At 35.2% G+C, this 16411-nt stretch overlaps 1 protein-coding gene across 1 annotated transcript; it reads right to left on the minus strand.

The window, feature by feature from the left end:
- Positions 1–3211: 3211 nt before the first annotated feature.
- LOC125647857 (probable G-protein coupled receptor 19) lies at positions 3212–14906 on the minus strand. The gene is made up of 2 exons (XM_048874679.2): positions 14661–14906; positions 3212–4460 (listed from the first exon to the last, which is right to left on the minus strand). Exon 2 carries the CDS (start codon positions 4420–4422, stop codon positions 3325–3327), a length of 1098 nt encoding a protein of 365 aa, XP_048730636.2. The 5' UTR covers positions 4423–4460; positions 14661–14906; the 3' UTR covers positions 3212–3324.
- Positions 14907–16411: the final 1505 nt, after the last annotated feature.

The raw sequence follows: 16411 nt of genomic DNA on the forward strand, positions 1-16411 counted from the left end.
GATAGGACGACATATATAAATCTGCATGTACCACGATTTGGGGTAGGCATTTGACAAATAATTCTGTTAGTAATTGGACAGGAAACAATTTTGAATAAGTTTGTCATTGTATCCCATGACCTCAAAGAGGTCTACGGGGTCAAAGGTCATGCAACTGCACATTTTTTCAATCTTTTTTCTTAGAAATATATATATTATGACCCCTCTCACTAGATTAGGAAATTCTAAATTTATGAGGTGATGTGTCTTTTAAAATACTACAAAAACATCACAATCAAATTAATCAATTTGTTGACAAATATTTTTGGTTGCTTAGTAACAACACTCATAGTACAATTTTGACCATAATTTGCCTTTCTGCATCCATTCGACACAATTTAAGAATAATTACATTGCATGATGATTAGTAAATGTCACATTCATATTTCACTCATAAGGAGACGTCAGCATTGCCGGTGAAGGGGTGCAAAATTTCGGCCTATGCTCGGCGCTTATGGCCTTTGAGCAGGGAGGGATCTTTATCGTGCAAGGTGAAGATAACGAACAGTGATCAATCTCATAACTCCTACAAGCAATACAAAATAGATAGTTGGGCAATCACGGACCCATGGACACACCAGAGGTGGGATCAGGTGCCTAGGAGGAGTAAGCATCCCCTGTTGACCGGTCACACCCGCCGTGAGCCCCATATCCTGATCAGGTAAACGGAGTTACCCGCAGTCAAAATCAGTGTGCCAAGAACGGCTTAACAACGGTATGAAACACGTCAGACAGCATTTGACCCAATGCGAGGTTGTATTGACGAACTAGATCGTTATAACGAACATAGAATTTGCGAAATGCTGACTTCAATCGAGACTGTTGAAATCCCTGTACCATCAACTTGTTTGTCAGTAGCTTACCTCGATTTAAAAACTGACTATACCCAGAACAAGGTCTTGCATATCGAATCAGTTGAGATATATAAACACCATATGCAGGTGATAATGGAATATTGCTACATAAATGTGGGAAGTTGACGATGGAGAAGCTGAAATCATCCCGTTTGTCATACAGTTGAGTTGTTAGTTTGCCGTTAATGTCTACTTTCAATAAAATATCTAAGTATGAAGCAGAAGTGGACGACTCTGTGGTGTCCTTTATTTCGAGCTCACAGGGATATATCAAATCGACATATGAATGAAAGCTATCATTGTTAATAGACAAAACGTCATCAATATATCTAAAAGTCGAATTGAAGGTCACAGCGAGAGATTCTTCCTTCTCACGTAGAAGTTTTTGAATAAATTCTGCTTCATATGAATATAAAAACAGGTCAGCTAACAAAGGAGCACAATTCGTGCCCATGGGAATTCCAACAGACTGTTGGAAGACCTGATCACCAAAGACCACGTAGATATTGTCAATGAGGAACTCTAGCATATTTTTTTTATTTCAACTTCAGAGTACTTGTGCGTGGAATCAGAGTGGTGTTTAACAAAGTAAGTTTTTGAATGACTGATCACTAGATATGAATATTTCCGTTTTCCGTTTTTGTTGAAGAAGCAACTGTCTATGATGTCAAAAAGTCTAGTCTTTAATTTATCGTGAGGAATGGTCGTGTATAGTGTTGAAAAGTTATAGGTTTTAATGCTATTGATTTGGGAAAAATTCTGTGATTTCAAGTTTACTAAAAGTTCTTTAGAATTTTTTAGAATCCACATTGATTAACACCACTTCTGGCATATGTAGTCGCACAGTAAGTTTGAAGTTTCTCCTTCACAGCTGTTAACATCTGCTGTGACACGGGACCTCGTTTTTTTCTGTCTCATCCGAAGGACCGCCCATTTAGTCGCCTCTTACGACAAGTAAGTGGTACTGAGGATCTATTCTAACCCCGATCCCCACGGGGTACAAGAATATGATGAAGAGAATTAAGGTCAAAGGTCATAAAATGGAAACTTCGAATTTTATATACATACCCATCATTTTCTAATATGACGGGATCTTTATCGTGCCACACCTGCTGTGACATGGGACTTCGGTTTTTGCGGTCTGATCCGAAGGACCGCCCCATCTAGTCGCCTCTTACGACAAACAAGGCCGAAGGGGGTACTGAGGACCTATTCTAACCTGAATCCCCACGGGAGTAGAACAAAGATCTTTACTGGTAATCTAAAATACTTTAATTTGTATGCATTTAAATATATCACTTACTTTCAATTACTAAAAAATGTACATGCATCGTATTTAACAAAAACGTTCTTATAACCTCTTTCTACAGTTTAGATATAATTCTTGATATTGGGTTGTTCCGATAGGAGCATGCGTTGACCAATATCTGTCTATCGACTCGAACTTCACAGCAGACATATATAAGATAATTCCCAAAAATCTGGGGGGGGGGGAGTATTTCTTAATACTCAGCTCCAAATACTAAATAAAATGTATTGTAAGAGGTTTTGAATACTCAATTGGTTCTGTAAATGTTTACTATAATCAAGGCCCTCTGAAAATTATGCGATTAATTACTTATGAAATTTTATCAGAGGTATTGTAGTACACATTTATTAAATATCAAAAGATTTTGCAATTTATTTCTCCGAGAGTGGAAGAAATTATTGCATCTTTTATCGTTTACATTTTTCTAATTTGAAAATTTTAGGGGACACGCTCCGGATGCGTGTAAAGTGTTGATAAATCATATGTTTTCATGTTGTTGTTTTGTGGTTTCAAATTTACTAGAAGTTCTTCAGAATTTTTTAGAATCCACATTTTATTTACACCACCTCAGGTATATTTTGTGGTATAATACGCTTAAATTTTCTCCTCTATAACTGTTATTATTTTTCGTGAAAAACAACGATACGGCTTAGTAGAACATTTACTGGATCCAGCAATGTTTCTTAGTAAGGGTTAATTTTGATGTTTCGGGATCCAGTATAACCGCTACAGTAAATAATTAAGCTTACACGGGATCATGTACAGTAAGTGGGAATGCAGAAGAAACGCCATTTTTTCTCTCTCAGCCAATCAAAAGCAATGTAGGCCATTTTGAATTTGGATTGATTCAAAAGTAACAATATCACCGCGGGACAACTTGGGAATTATTGGTATCAATTATGGTGACTTGGTATGACGTCATATTTGAGATAGATGTTGACCAGCCTTTTGTCAGATCCCGACGTCTCCTAGGCGGACGTCAATCTCCTAACAGATGTGTTAAAATACATTTTGTTTTTTTGTTTTTGTATATTTATTTTATACGTATAAATCGGTGGTAATAAACATTTTCAAGAATATGGAATCACAATAATGTCAAATCTTCATCCATTATAAATCATTCTATACATACGATGTCACTGTATTATTGTTCATCCATGGATTTGCATCACAATGTGTTGAACGATCAAAGGCACGAATTGGGGAGGATCTCCCATTGTCGGACGGCATAACCCCCACAAAATTTTTCTTTCCCAAAGATGGTGCAATCGTAATGGCGTACATGTTGCTTCTATAGCAACGCGATCCCGAAAAGCACAATACTTCCCGACATCCTCTTCTGAAGTTTGCGTTGTACACAAAATACAACAAAGGCTTAATCAATCCAGTAAGAAACACTAGCCACATACAAATTCGGACAATAAGATTCTTGTGTGGAATTTTCTGAAAGCAAAATATTGCGCTGGTCATATACAAAGGTAAATAGGATAAGAAGGTGGCTGATGTAATCAACATCAAAAGCTTCACCATGGTCCCTTTCGTCCGTGAAACAATATTGGTCGTCCTTTGGAACTTACAACATGCACCCATTTTCCAAATATGGAAAAAAACTTTTGAGTACAAAACACCTATCACAATCACGGGAAATATATACTGGAACAGGACTATTGATAGCATGTATAAAACAGATAAAATATCTGTGTTTGTGATATTTACGTATGATCTACAGTCGGCTTTTTGACCTGGTGACTCTATTTCTTGAAATACATAAAGACATATAATACTGTGAATTGAAATCGTGATGCAACTTGCAATAATCATCCGCTTTGCAGTACCTCTTCTAATTTTGAAGCTAAGTGGATAAATGATTGTGTAATATCTATCTAAACAGATAGAAAGCAGTAGATATGTGACCAGGCCTGGGATTGTAAATTGCAGAAAACGAACTATACGGCACATTGCGTCGGAGAAAATCCAACCCCCGGCAAGATGTTGGCCAATAACAAAAGGCATCACTGAGAATGTAAACAAGATATCTGCAATGGACAGGGAAGTGACAAAATAGTTCGTTGTAGATTGAACTCGACGACTTCGACGTATCACAACACAAACGACGATATTGCAAACGACATTGAAAATGGCTAAAAGTATGAAACCAAGGACCTCCACTTTCACTGATCCCGTGGCTATGTCCTGTTCCTGGTCCCGTGAGGCATTCATGGCTACCTTTTGTGAAATGTCACGATCTTCTATCTAACCTGTTAAAAGATAAAGAAAAGATTTTTAGAATTTGACTCAAACGAGAAATATAGTCTCTCCAAACGTCTTGTTGTAAATATGGTACTCTACCCACGATGGATTGTAAAATGTTGACCCTATGAAATCGCTATATACATCGCAGCTTGGATAATTGAAGTTCAAAATGATAGACAAGACAGTCATACTATATATTTACGTTTACAGTTGGTGATGTCTCAATCTCCAATGGGCTGTAAAGTAACTTACAAAGAAAACTAATAATACAGGTCTATACAAACATCTTGTTTTTAATTCTTTCCTGGTTTCCGAACGGCGAAATGTTATACTGATGAATTTAAAATAAAAGTGTCTCTTTATATACGAGAAATATCATATCTACATTTCCATTGGGGATCAGGTTAGAATAGGTCTTCAATAAACCTTGATTGCAAGAGGAGACAAAAACCGAGGCCCCGTGTCACAGCAGATGTAGGACATTAAAGATCCCTCCCTGCTTAAAGGCCGTAAGCGCTGAGCATAGTCCATTTTGCAGCCCTTCACTGGCAATGGTGACGTCTGCATGAGTGAAAAATTCTCAAGAGGGATGTTATACAATCTACTATCGACCAACCCGTATTGATTAAAATATCTATAAACAAAACTGCATGTTACAGTTATTTCGAATATATCATAATCATTATTTATTGCAATTTTTTAAAATTATTTACATAGATATCTTCACCTTTCACAGTGCTAATTGCATTGTTACTTGTACATACCAGTGAAATTGCAAGTAGCCCGATGTTGGACTTCACGGTCAATGCTCTATACATGCATATGTAAAAGTCTCTCATTCAGGTATTCAAATTTATTTCTTGATTATATGCATGGACAGTAGTGATAATTGCAATATAGGATTTTACAAAACATTCTACGGTTCAGTTCAAATCTCATGACAAAAATCATCATGAAAGATGAAGATAATGAACAGTGATCAATCTCATAACTCCTTTAAGCAATACAAAATAGATAGCTGTGCAAACACGGACCGCTGGACACACCAGAGGTGGGATCAGGTGCCTAGGACGAGTAAGCATATATCTTTCAAATAACAAAATGGTAAGTCCATTAGTAAATGCAATTATTTTTATGATTTATTTATTTTTATGAAGAGGCATACAATGATATCTTATTTCAAAAGTACAAGTATACATACTTATAATAAATACATATCTAAGTATATTTACAGTCAGTACAGATTGATTATTTGCTTAATATTCATATTTCATTGTAGCTCTATTTTTTAAGATAGAAAGAGAAAGAAAGAGCAGATATAAAGAAATAAAGATAGATTTATAGGGTGTAAGATTCGAAAGAAAGAAAGACATTGCAGTGCACCTTCAAGTAATCAATATTAAGACATCAGTGCAATTAAATACTTATAGAGTAATATACCATATTTGCCAGAAAGTATTGAAATCATTACGTTTATGATCATTCGCACTGTACATGTGTTTCAGAGATTTGATATAGGAGTTGAATTGATTCAAGAAATCTTGATTAGATAGACAGGTATTATGACAACGATCTTGATATATGTATTTGCTTCATTAGCATTAGTGTAGAATAAATAAAATTTGAAACATTATTATTGGTTTTTGTCACCAAAACAGAAAGTTCTAGCATTTAAATTCAAATTAATATCTTTTGACTGACATAAAGAAATAAAGTTATCCAAAAATTGTTGAACAATAGGACATTGTCAAATTAAATGAAAAATAGTTTCCTCCTCTTCTTCACAAAAATTACAGAGATTTGTATCGGCGTTACCTATTTTACACATGAAACTACATGTATTGGTAGTTAAGATGTGATTATCAAGTCTGTATTGAAACCATTGCAATTTCCTATCCTTTGTCACCAGGAATGGACGATAGTAAATCTCTTTTCATTGTACATCAGTTATTTCAAAATATCTAGCCCACTTTTCCTTACCCTTGGGATTTACTACTGGTTTATTTAAGATTTCATACATAGATTTTGATCCTTTTCTAGTATGAGCAAACACTTTGATATTACAAGGAATCACTGGTCTTTGTATAAATCCATTCCTACTAAAGTTAAAATTTCTTAAATCAGATATAATTGTTTGTTTTAAAACCATTGTATGTTACATAATTTGTTTTGATATTAAATTTATTTTGAAGATTATCTAGTGACAAAAAATTGCTATTTTCATCCAATAGGTCCAGTACAAGTATTATGCTTTTTTGATAGAAGACAATTTGTTTTTCAATTTTGAAATGTTTATTATACCATAAAGGTTGGCCGATATATTCATGCTAATTTTTAATTTCAGCATTATCTTGGATTTCTCTAAAAGCATTGAAAGTATCTTTCCAAAATTTTGTGCATACTCATTAAAAGTTGCTAAGTACACTGATTCTGTATATAATTGCAAAAAATTAATGTGTCTGGGTAGCGCAGAGGTAGCTCTCTCGCTTCTCACCATTGCGACCCGGGTTCGATCCCCGCTCGCACACGTGGGCTTACTTCCTCCCACATAATGACCCATGAGCGCCAACATCCGTTCATTATAGGACCTCGTTGGAAATAAGCTTTCGAGTTTTCATGGGTTATCTTTGGTATGTCCGTATATCTCTATGTATATACCGAATAAACATTCATTTTCATTTATTTAGTCTTTCACATGAAAGGTGAAGATAACAAACAGTGATCAATCTCATAACTCCTACAAGCAATGCAAAATACATGGGCCCCTGAACTCTTTAACACCAAACTACAGTCTTTGAAATATCAATGTGCATTGAACTGCACTTGGTCCTGGTCTTTTACAGATGCAGCATGTCCTCTTGGTGTACTAGGAAAGGTTACAGATGATGGACAAACAGAGGTGCCGATGTTACAGCTGTACTCGTTGATGGTGTTGATTCTCCTCGATAATCTGCAGTGTTCGTCACGGTGTGCTATATTGGTAGTCTTTCTGCTCTATGTAATGTGCACACATGCAGATACATCTTCTACAGAGGAAGGCACTGTCACATGCATGATTACTGATTTTTAAAGATGAATTGATGACTCCATTGTCTTGTAATGTTCATGTACATGAATATGTCTATGCGGCGTATCATACGTGGATGTTTAACAGTTGTAGGCACCTGGTACCTAAAATGTCAAATACAATCTGTTTCATTATATGTATTTATTAATACATGTAACTTTTAAATTCAGTACTCACGTACACGATTGAATATTTTTATATAGATTACGAGAGCCTGCAATCTCCCTACCTGGGTCCTTCCAAAACAAATCCTTAAAAAAATTATCAACTATTTTCCTAATATAAAGGGACCCAGTTTCACAAACTGCAGCAGAAGCGCTACACATACATCTCCATCGAAGATATTAACAATAAATGATAAATTGTATTGTTATGCCTTTCCTGTAACGGGAGCGATGCTACATCGTGCTATTTCATCTTAAATTATTTGCTTTTCTTCTTTACTTTCAATATATATAAGGGCCGAGCGGTTAGAGCATCGCGCTCAAAATCACACGGCCTCTCCCTTCTGTCGGCGCGAGTACGAATCCCGCTCGCGCCGGTAAGTGAGAAAGTTTTCCAGTTTACTTTCGGAAGGTCGGTGGTCTCTTCCCAGGTACATTGTATATGGGTTCTCTCTTCCACCAATAAAAACTGGGCGTCACTAGATAACTGAAAAATTGTTAAGTGTGGCGGAAAACATCAAAGAAACAATCAATCAATATATATATATATATATATATATATATATATATATATATATATATATATATATTTCTAATATTGATTTTGTCCTAAACATAAAACGTTTGGTAAATATCCCCCCCCCCCCCGGAAACCCTCTCTTTAAAAAACAAGTTAAGATCCGGGTTAGAATAGGTCCTCATACTCATCACTTGTCGTAAGAGGCGACTAAATGGGGGTGATCATTCGGATGATACTGCAAAATCCGAGGTCTCGTGTCACAGGAGGTGTGGCACGATAAAGATCCCTCCCTGCTCTAAGGCCTAAATTTTGCAGCCCTTCACCGGCAATGGTGACGTCTCAATATGAGTGACATATTCTCGAGAGGGACGTTTTACGATATTTAATCAATCAATCCATCGGAAAAGTAAACAAATAATAATAGTACATAATGTTATTCCACATTTAAGACAATTGTATGCTAAATAATACTCAAAAACATCTATTTTGCATACGTGTATTTCCATAACTTAAATGAATTGATTGTATATTGTTTAACTGGACGTTAATTTCGAGTATATTTCACTCTTGTGGAGACGTCACCAATACCGGTGAAGGGCTGCAAAATTTAGGCTTTTTTGTCAGTAGCCTTCGTCGATTTAAAAACTTACCATACGCAGAACAAGCTCTTGCGTATCGAATCAGTTGAGAGATGTAAACACCATATGCAGGTGATATTTGGTTCTTGTGGTTTTTGTTCTTTGCAGAATTAACACGTGCCTTGTGAATCTACAATGTGATCAAAAACTGTAAGTTGAAAGATTAACTTGCCAATATTTTGTTACATAAAAATAGACAAGTGACATAATGTTGCGAGTATTGTTTCATTTCACTGACCGCATAAAATGTCAACTGCATGAGCATAAGTAAGTGTAAGAATGATGCCGATTATTTTCCTAACATATATATGCCAGGTAAAAATTTGATCCACTGTTGTGGACTCATCATACTTTCCAAGGTCGTCATGATTTGAATAAATCTACATCTGATGATGCTTGGGGATTACTATGACTAAGGTCTAGAGAAGACGATCCCCCCCCCCCCCCCCCCCCCCCAATTATCAGGTAAAACTTTGATTCCTTATTGATGCCCCATTCTATATGATTTGAACAAACTTTTTTAACCTGTCCTTGTTTTAGGTGACACCGAACATCTTCGGCACAATGTAGTCCTGGACGAACATCGAAACGACTCTATTTGGATGAAATAATGATTTAAATAAACCTTGTTTCCATTGTCAAAAATAAATACAATTGTAAACAAAAATACAGCACTGTAGACATATTTAATTTCGCTGGGGGAAATAATCGGGTGTTTTTTGTTGTAGTTTTTTTGCAGTGAACACGATTTCAGGTAGATTAATTTTCATTGTTCGTGATCACTTAAAACTTGCATATTATGCATACCCAGTATAAGCAGTGTTGCTGGTCTAATTTCTTAACTGGTTTCAATACCGTTGCGATAAATCTGCAGTTGTATACAGTCTACCTATTGTTCGAAGCGTTCCGTCAACATTTATTCACAAATATATGTAAGCTTCGGTCAATAAATTGTAACAGTGGTACTCAAGCCATTAGAATGTTGAAAGCGTATATATCCTATTCCTTTTGTCAGTACAATTCGTAAAGTAATCAGTCGTATACGGGTAGAAGCCCAACTCGATGTTCATAGAGCACAACAGGACAGGATTTGCCTCGATCTGCTACAAATAACCATGTGATAAAATTTAGAAATTCATTTCAAAATTAAGGATTATCTCCCTCATGCATAGCACTTATCCTTAGACGAATTTGACTCTACTTTTTGGCAATGTTTTCCCCTAAAATAGCTCTAGCAAGTTTATCGTTATTTCGGATTTCAAACATTTCGATTGAGCATCACTGAAGAGACCTTATTTGTCGAAATGCGCATCTGGTGCATCAAAAGTGGTACCGTATAAGTTTTACATTCAAACAATATTTAACACCCCTCCCCCAGCTGAACGGAAAATTTATTGTTTTTTAACAGTTCACTCATATTGAGACGTCACCAACTGTAAGTGAAATACCACACATTTAGACTTATGCTTAGCGCTCGGGTCCGTAGCAGTTAAGGTTCTTTATCGTGTCAAGGCCTGTCACGACACGGGACCTCCGTTTTTAAGGTCATATCCGAAAGACCCGTGATTCTCACTTGATGCCGATGCCAAGCGTTTGGCGAAGGAACAATCACTACCTATTGGTTTCACGCGGCCATGGCACAAGCGGGGCTGGAACTCACAACCTTCCGGTTACGAAGCAAACGCTCTACCACTGAGCTTCCGCGACCGATCCTGAATGGAAAAACATCATCCATGTGACCATACAATTAAACTCTATATTTCGAAAAACAAATCATGGCGAGATGCCTGATGAAAGGCGTGTATACTGACATAGCGCTGGTGAATCTACGGGTGTCTTAGAAATAACATTAAATGTGACATACAGAGGCGTTTCGTCTCGGCGGCCTATTAGATGCGCTGTCTGCATGGGCAGTTAGCTGTACCTGCACTTTGTCGTGTTAATGTCAATATTAATACTTATGTCAATACTTATTACAAAAATGCACCTGTCAGGTAAAATTAAAAAAAACTTCCAAGGTAATTACCGTGTAAGAATGGTTACTATCTAAACAGTACATTTCATTTTAAGATAATGAGTTGATTATATGAAAATATAAATATCAGTAATATTTGTCTGTTCATTTCAAATATCAATTCCTACATGTAGCTGAGTGGCTCAAAAGGTTAGCACGTCGATAGCGAAGAAAAAAATTATATTGAAAGGCTTTGTAAAATATACATTGAGACAATACATTCCATATAGCCATTATCAATTAAATGACTGTTTTAGAAAAGGAAATGAACATGCCTAAAAAGCTTCTTCTTTTTTATATAGAAATCCTCAGTAAAAAGAAACAGAAGGAATATGATTATTCATATTTTAAATATAAAGTATCTTAAATGTGATTGTAACTAACGATTAGTCTATGGTATGTTTTTGGTTTCAATGTTAATCAATAAAAGAGAAATAAGCACGTCGACAGCTGAACTGTAGATCGCGTGTTCTAGTCCAGCAGGAGTTTTAATTTTTTCCAGATTGCTTTCCACTAAATCTGCATTTTTGGGGTGTTGCTAAAACACGGAACGGTAAACGGAACGAACTTTCACATAGATTCATCCCAAACGAGGCAAAACTTTTATCCACACCAGACTCGTTCGCTTTGAAATTTGATGTGACATATAAATGTATATTGTATCAGGTGTAGAACTGAATTCAAATTCAGTTATCTTAAAATAACATATCTAGTTCGATTAAAAGCCAACAGACACTTAAAGCTTATTATGTAAAATATTAAGCAAGCACCTTTTGGTACATTCATCCACAAAACCCATCGTTTTTAAATACATTATAATGCATTAGTATGAGGTATCGATATGAAATGGTGGATTCTGAGGATGACTTCCTGTTCCCCTTGTTTATAATAAGCCTTTTGATTTTATTTTGATTTTACAAAATGCTGACTTCCTCATCACATTGCATAATTCATACAATATAACAGCCGAGGCCCTGTGTCACAGCAAGTGTGGTGCAATAAATACCCCTCCCTGCTCAAAGGTCGTAAGCGCCGAGCATAGGCCTAAATTTTGCAGCCCTTCACCGGCAATGGTGACGTCTCCACATGAGAGAAAAAGTCTAGAGAGGGACGTTAAACAATATAGAATCAATCATACAATATAAAATACAGTCTGTAGATGTATATACATATGCAAGTTACATTTTATAGATCTCCGTGCATAATACATGTATGACGTTAGATATACACGAATGTACCTTTTCACCGTTTATATATATTTCCTGGCTTAAATATTGTTATCAATAAACACATAACATTTAAAAAAAAACCCACCTCTTCAAGTCGTATCAACTGTGTATGATGCTTCACCAATGCAGACTTTTTTCATGAAATTTTCTGGTTCCAGACGACACTTTTCAGCCATCGCGATTGTTGTCTCTCGACATGACCACTGCGCACTGATTATTGTTTTCTTTCTTTAAAACGGTTAATTTCACTGTGTATTTTGATTTGCTGTGAAATAATTGAAGTGGGAGGAATGTGGTCCATGTGAATTTCAAGTCTGAAGTTGGAGGAAAGAGGATATTTTCCCGGAAAATGTTAAACTTTTTTAGGTTTGTGCATTTACTTGTCCGTTGTAAACAGTCGGTATAATGGAACTATTGCGCATTTCTATGTTTCCAATCAGCTTGTCCCTATATACATGTATATCCAATACCCAACTATTTCCCCATAGTGCATGCTTACCTGTAAATGCGCACTATTCTTATTGCTGTTGTGTAATTTTACTTGTTTGTCTTCTTCAAACTTTTCATATTAAAAAATTCTCCATATGAATGAAATATTTTCAAGAGGGACGTTAAATAATATACAATCAATCATATAATAATTAAAAAATGCGTTCGTTGCTTTACTATAATAGTTGATAAGTTTGCCATTAACTAATTATGTCGAGGATTGTGTCATTTTATTTCATATAGTTGCACTATCAGCATAATGATTACGATTTGCATGTACTAGGCCGAGATAGCACTTTACGGCTCGCACACCATGGATCAAACCCTGAACAATATATTGGCATAGCACATGCAAATCATAACACTATTATATAAATATCACGTGGAACACGTTTTGAATGAGAAATATTATCTAAGTATATAATCATTTTAAAGTGTTCTTTACGTTTCTCAAAATTTCATGTGGTGGGTTGAGTTCTTTAAACTATTGCGCTTGCAGTTCTATAGCTTGACAATTTCAACACAGAATCTATTATTGCACTGTACATTCCCCAAATAAAGTTTGGAGATAAACCGTTTTTATTCTGTTTCTTATTTTTCCAGCAGTTCAGTTTTTGTTCTCAGAAAATACATTTGGGATTAAGATGAAACCGTTATCGGATTATAGTATATCATTTCTAGATGTGCAGAATGAATGTCATTTTGTCTGAACATGCATGCACGTGCATTGGATTTGTGGTACTGTAGAACTTCGTAATCAGTCTGATAGTTTAGTTTTCCATGATTGGCATGATCTAAATCACTTATATCAAGCACATACACGCCCTTTTAATTTTGATTGAATAATGCTTAAATGTCTAGAATTTTCTTCTTTTTCAATTAATTAGTTTGAAAATTATACTGTAGGTATCTATATTGAGACACTTAAGAGATTTACATGGTTAAAATTACTGACCAGTATGAGTTCAAACATGTGCGTTCGATTGATTTTGAATTAATAATGCTTTAATACACAATAAAGTTAAAGTTGTTGTTAATTAAAGTGTACAGTATTTATTGAATGACTCAGCCAAGAAAATAACAGCACTTTGTAAATGTGGGATGTTTGGTGAACATCTGTAACGGTCACCGTTACAATTAGCTACATGTACTTTCTTTTTTCATGTATATAACAATGTTATTTTCATGAGTATTAACAACGTTTATGTTTTAGCCATTTTTAAAGTAAGTGTAATATTTCTGAAGATTTTATCATTATCGTTACTGAATTAGATTATTTTACTATATTTCATAGTGTATTTGGTATGGGTATCTAATCTAGCTCATAACAACAATTGAGGAAATCTCGGAAACAGCTAAAGATTGAATTATACAATGTACATAGGTAAAGGTCGAATGAAACGCTGTAATGACTGGCTCGTTAAAACCACTTATCTCTTCGATTTTGTAATGCGTCGTATGATAGAGAAATATTTTCCACAATTTGCCTATGACTTTCACACGCTGGTGTGAACATCGTTAATAGATGTGTAATTTTGATGAAACGTTTGATTATACACAGTGAAGAGATTTTTCTTTTACAATTCTTGATGTTTTCTATTTTATCTCAATAAAAAGAAAAAGGCTATCATTATGAGATCCTTTTTAAGTGACATTAACGACAGGGAAATAACTTTAGATTTTGCTGTCAATACATAGAAAGTGTGAAATCTAACCTTCACTGCAAAATTCGCTGAATAAAAAAAATGTCAATACAAATGAAACGGTTTAATGAACGTATAGTGTGAATTCACCGGTAGAATATCGAGGTTTGTTTAGAATGAGTGTGAATCTGCGTGATATTCAGCCTCGAAGCTGTAATCTGTCTGCTAGATGCCTTCATTGATTAGTATACTGATGAGGACGATATGCGAGTCGCAGCAATGCATCGAATGCTGTTAAATTAAATCAATCTTACCAAGGTACACTTTCATTTTATACATTTAAGCTATGATTACTAAATACACATTTACTTGTAGGTATCAACATTGCACAGCTGAGTAAAACGTTCAAAATACAGTAGTAATGCAAATACCCATAAATACCTTGTGATGTTGATCCTGTGTCACTGGATTTCATCACACACGCTCTCCTCTCTATTGCAGGCATAATGTATCGAGGAATTGTCTCTCATTAACTAATCATAATCATAAATTTACCTCGTGATGAGGCATTCTGATATCTTTCCACGCATTATGAGTCCACCTTTAACGTTAGATAGCGGTTGACAGGTGGACTAGTGATCGATTTTTCGTACAATATAATGGTAAGCATTTGTCACGTGATTTTCTATATCTGTGACGTCAATAATTAAGCAGGCAAATCATACGAAAAGATGACAGAAACATTTTGAGCAATCAAATTGTTTGTAATATTCCAATACATGTAACTGTTCAATCATTGGGTAAAGCTTAACTTCTTTAATGATAAACAATGAGCGGTTGACGGTATGTAATAATTATTGTTTATTGCCTCAAACCCACCAAGGATACTTGTAGGTAAAGCTTAACTTCTTTTATGTAATACCCGTTCAATGATCACAGAAACTTGTTGCTCTGACCCCAACAGTAAGACAGACAACATTACTTGTGTGAATTGTCATTTATTGTGATGACAATGTAAAAAGGGGAGATCACCCAGAATGATATACATTGGTACTACTTAAAATTGCGTAGTGATCTCCCCTGATATAAAAACAAATTAATGTAGAAATAACGACACTGTAAAAAGGGGAGATCACCCATAAATATATCATACATTGTTGCTACTGAAAGTTGCCTAATGATCTCCCCTGATATAAAACAAAATACTGTAAGATTTAAAAACAGGGAACAAAGTGTAAAAACATATATACAATACAACCCAAAAGTTGGTTTATTGCCTCAAACCCACCAAGGATACTTGTAGGTAAAGCTTAACTTCTTTAATGATAAACAATGAACGGTTGACGGTATGTAATAATTATTGTTTATTGCCTCAAACCCACCAATGATAATTATATGTTATTGACTGAATATTAGGTAATATGACCTTCTAAGGTCTTTTCGCGGAAACAAACAAGGTTCACATCAGGGCAAGTATATTTCTCAATATTATTATTTTCTAAAGAGATGTGATGTCACAAATGAGTTAAGGTAGTGCCTCCAGACAAGCAGTTACAGTCCTCTTTATAAAAACCATAGGCAACGTATGAAAAGCTTATTAAATTTAGAATAATCTACTGTTATTTTTATTTTGGTTTTGGTATCTGCCCGTGCCTGGGAGGGGGTTGTACTTGTCAAGGACTGAAATGAAAAGAAATAGTGAAGTTGATGTAGTATTCATTTACAAGAGTCTGGGTTTGCCACAGCAATGGAAAAAAAAAAGATTGTTTAACGTCCCTCTCGAGAATCTTTCACTCATATGAAGACGTCACCATTGCCGGGCTACAAAATTTAGGCCTATGCTCGGCGCTTACGATGATAACAAGTACCGTGTGTATTTGAATAAAATAGCCTTGTAAGAAAATGGAATCTCATAATACATCATCCACTTTGTCACATAAATATAACGTGGTTGTTTTTTTGTTGTTGTTTTTTTTTTTTCTCAAATGTTTGTTTTGGTTTCGTCTTTAAAGCTGTTGAATATTAAGAACATAATCCCATCATCCTAGTTTCATTCCAAATCGTCCTTACCGTATCACTTTGCGTCTCGTGTTATCTTATTGGCTTGTACTTGCGTCATCTTGCTAAAACATTTCAGCTTAATTAATTTGGATTGATTATCATCTTCAAATAATTAATTATATAAAGTTATG

The sequence above is a fragment of the Ostrea edulis genome, chromosome 6 (genome assembly GCF_947568905.1).
Source record: "Ostrea edulis chromosome 6, xbOstEdul1.1, whole genome shotgun sequence".
Lineage (NCBI taxonomy): Eukaryota > Metazoa > Mollusca > Bivalvia > Ostreida > Ostreidae > Ostrea > Ostrea edulis.

What these genes read in the sequence shown, in the direction of transcription:
- LOC125647857 (XM_048874679.2), bottom strand. Translation starts at nt 4,422, where the DNA reads ATGAATGCCTCACGGGACCAGGAACAGGACATAGCCACGGGATCAGTG.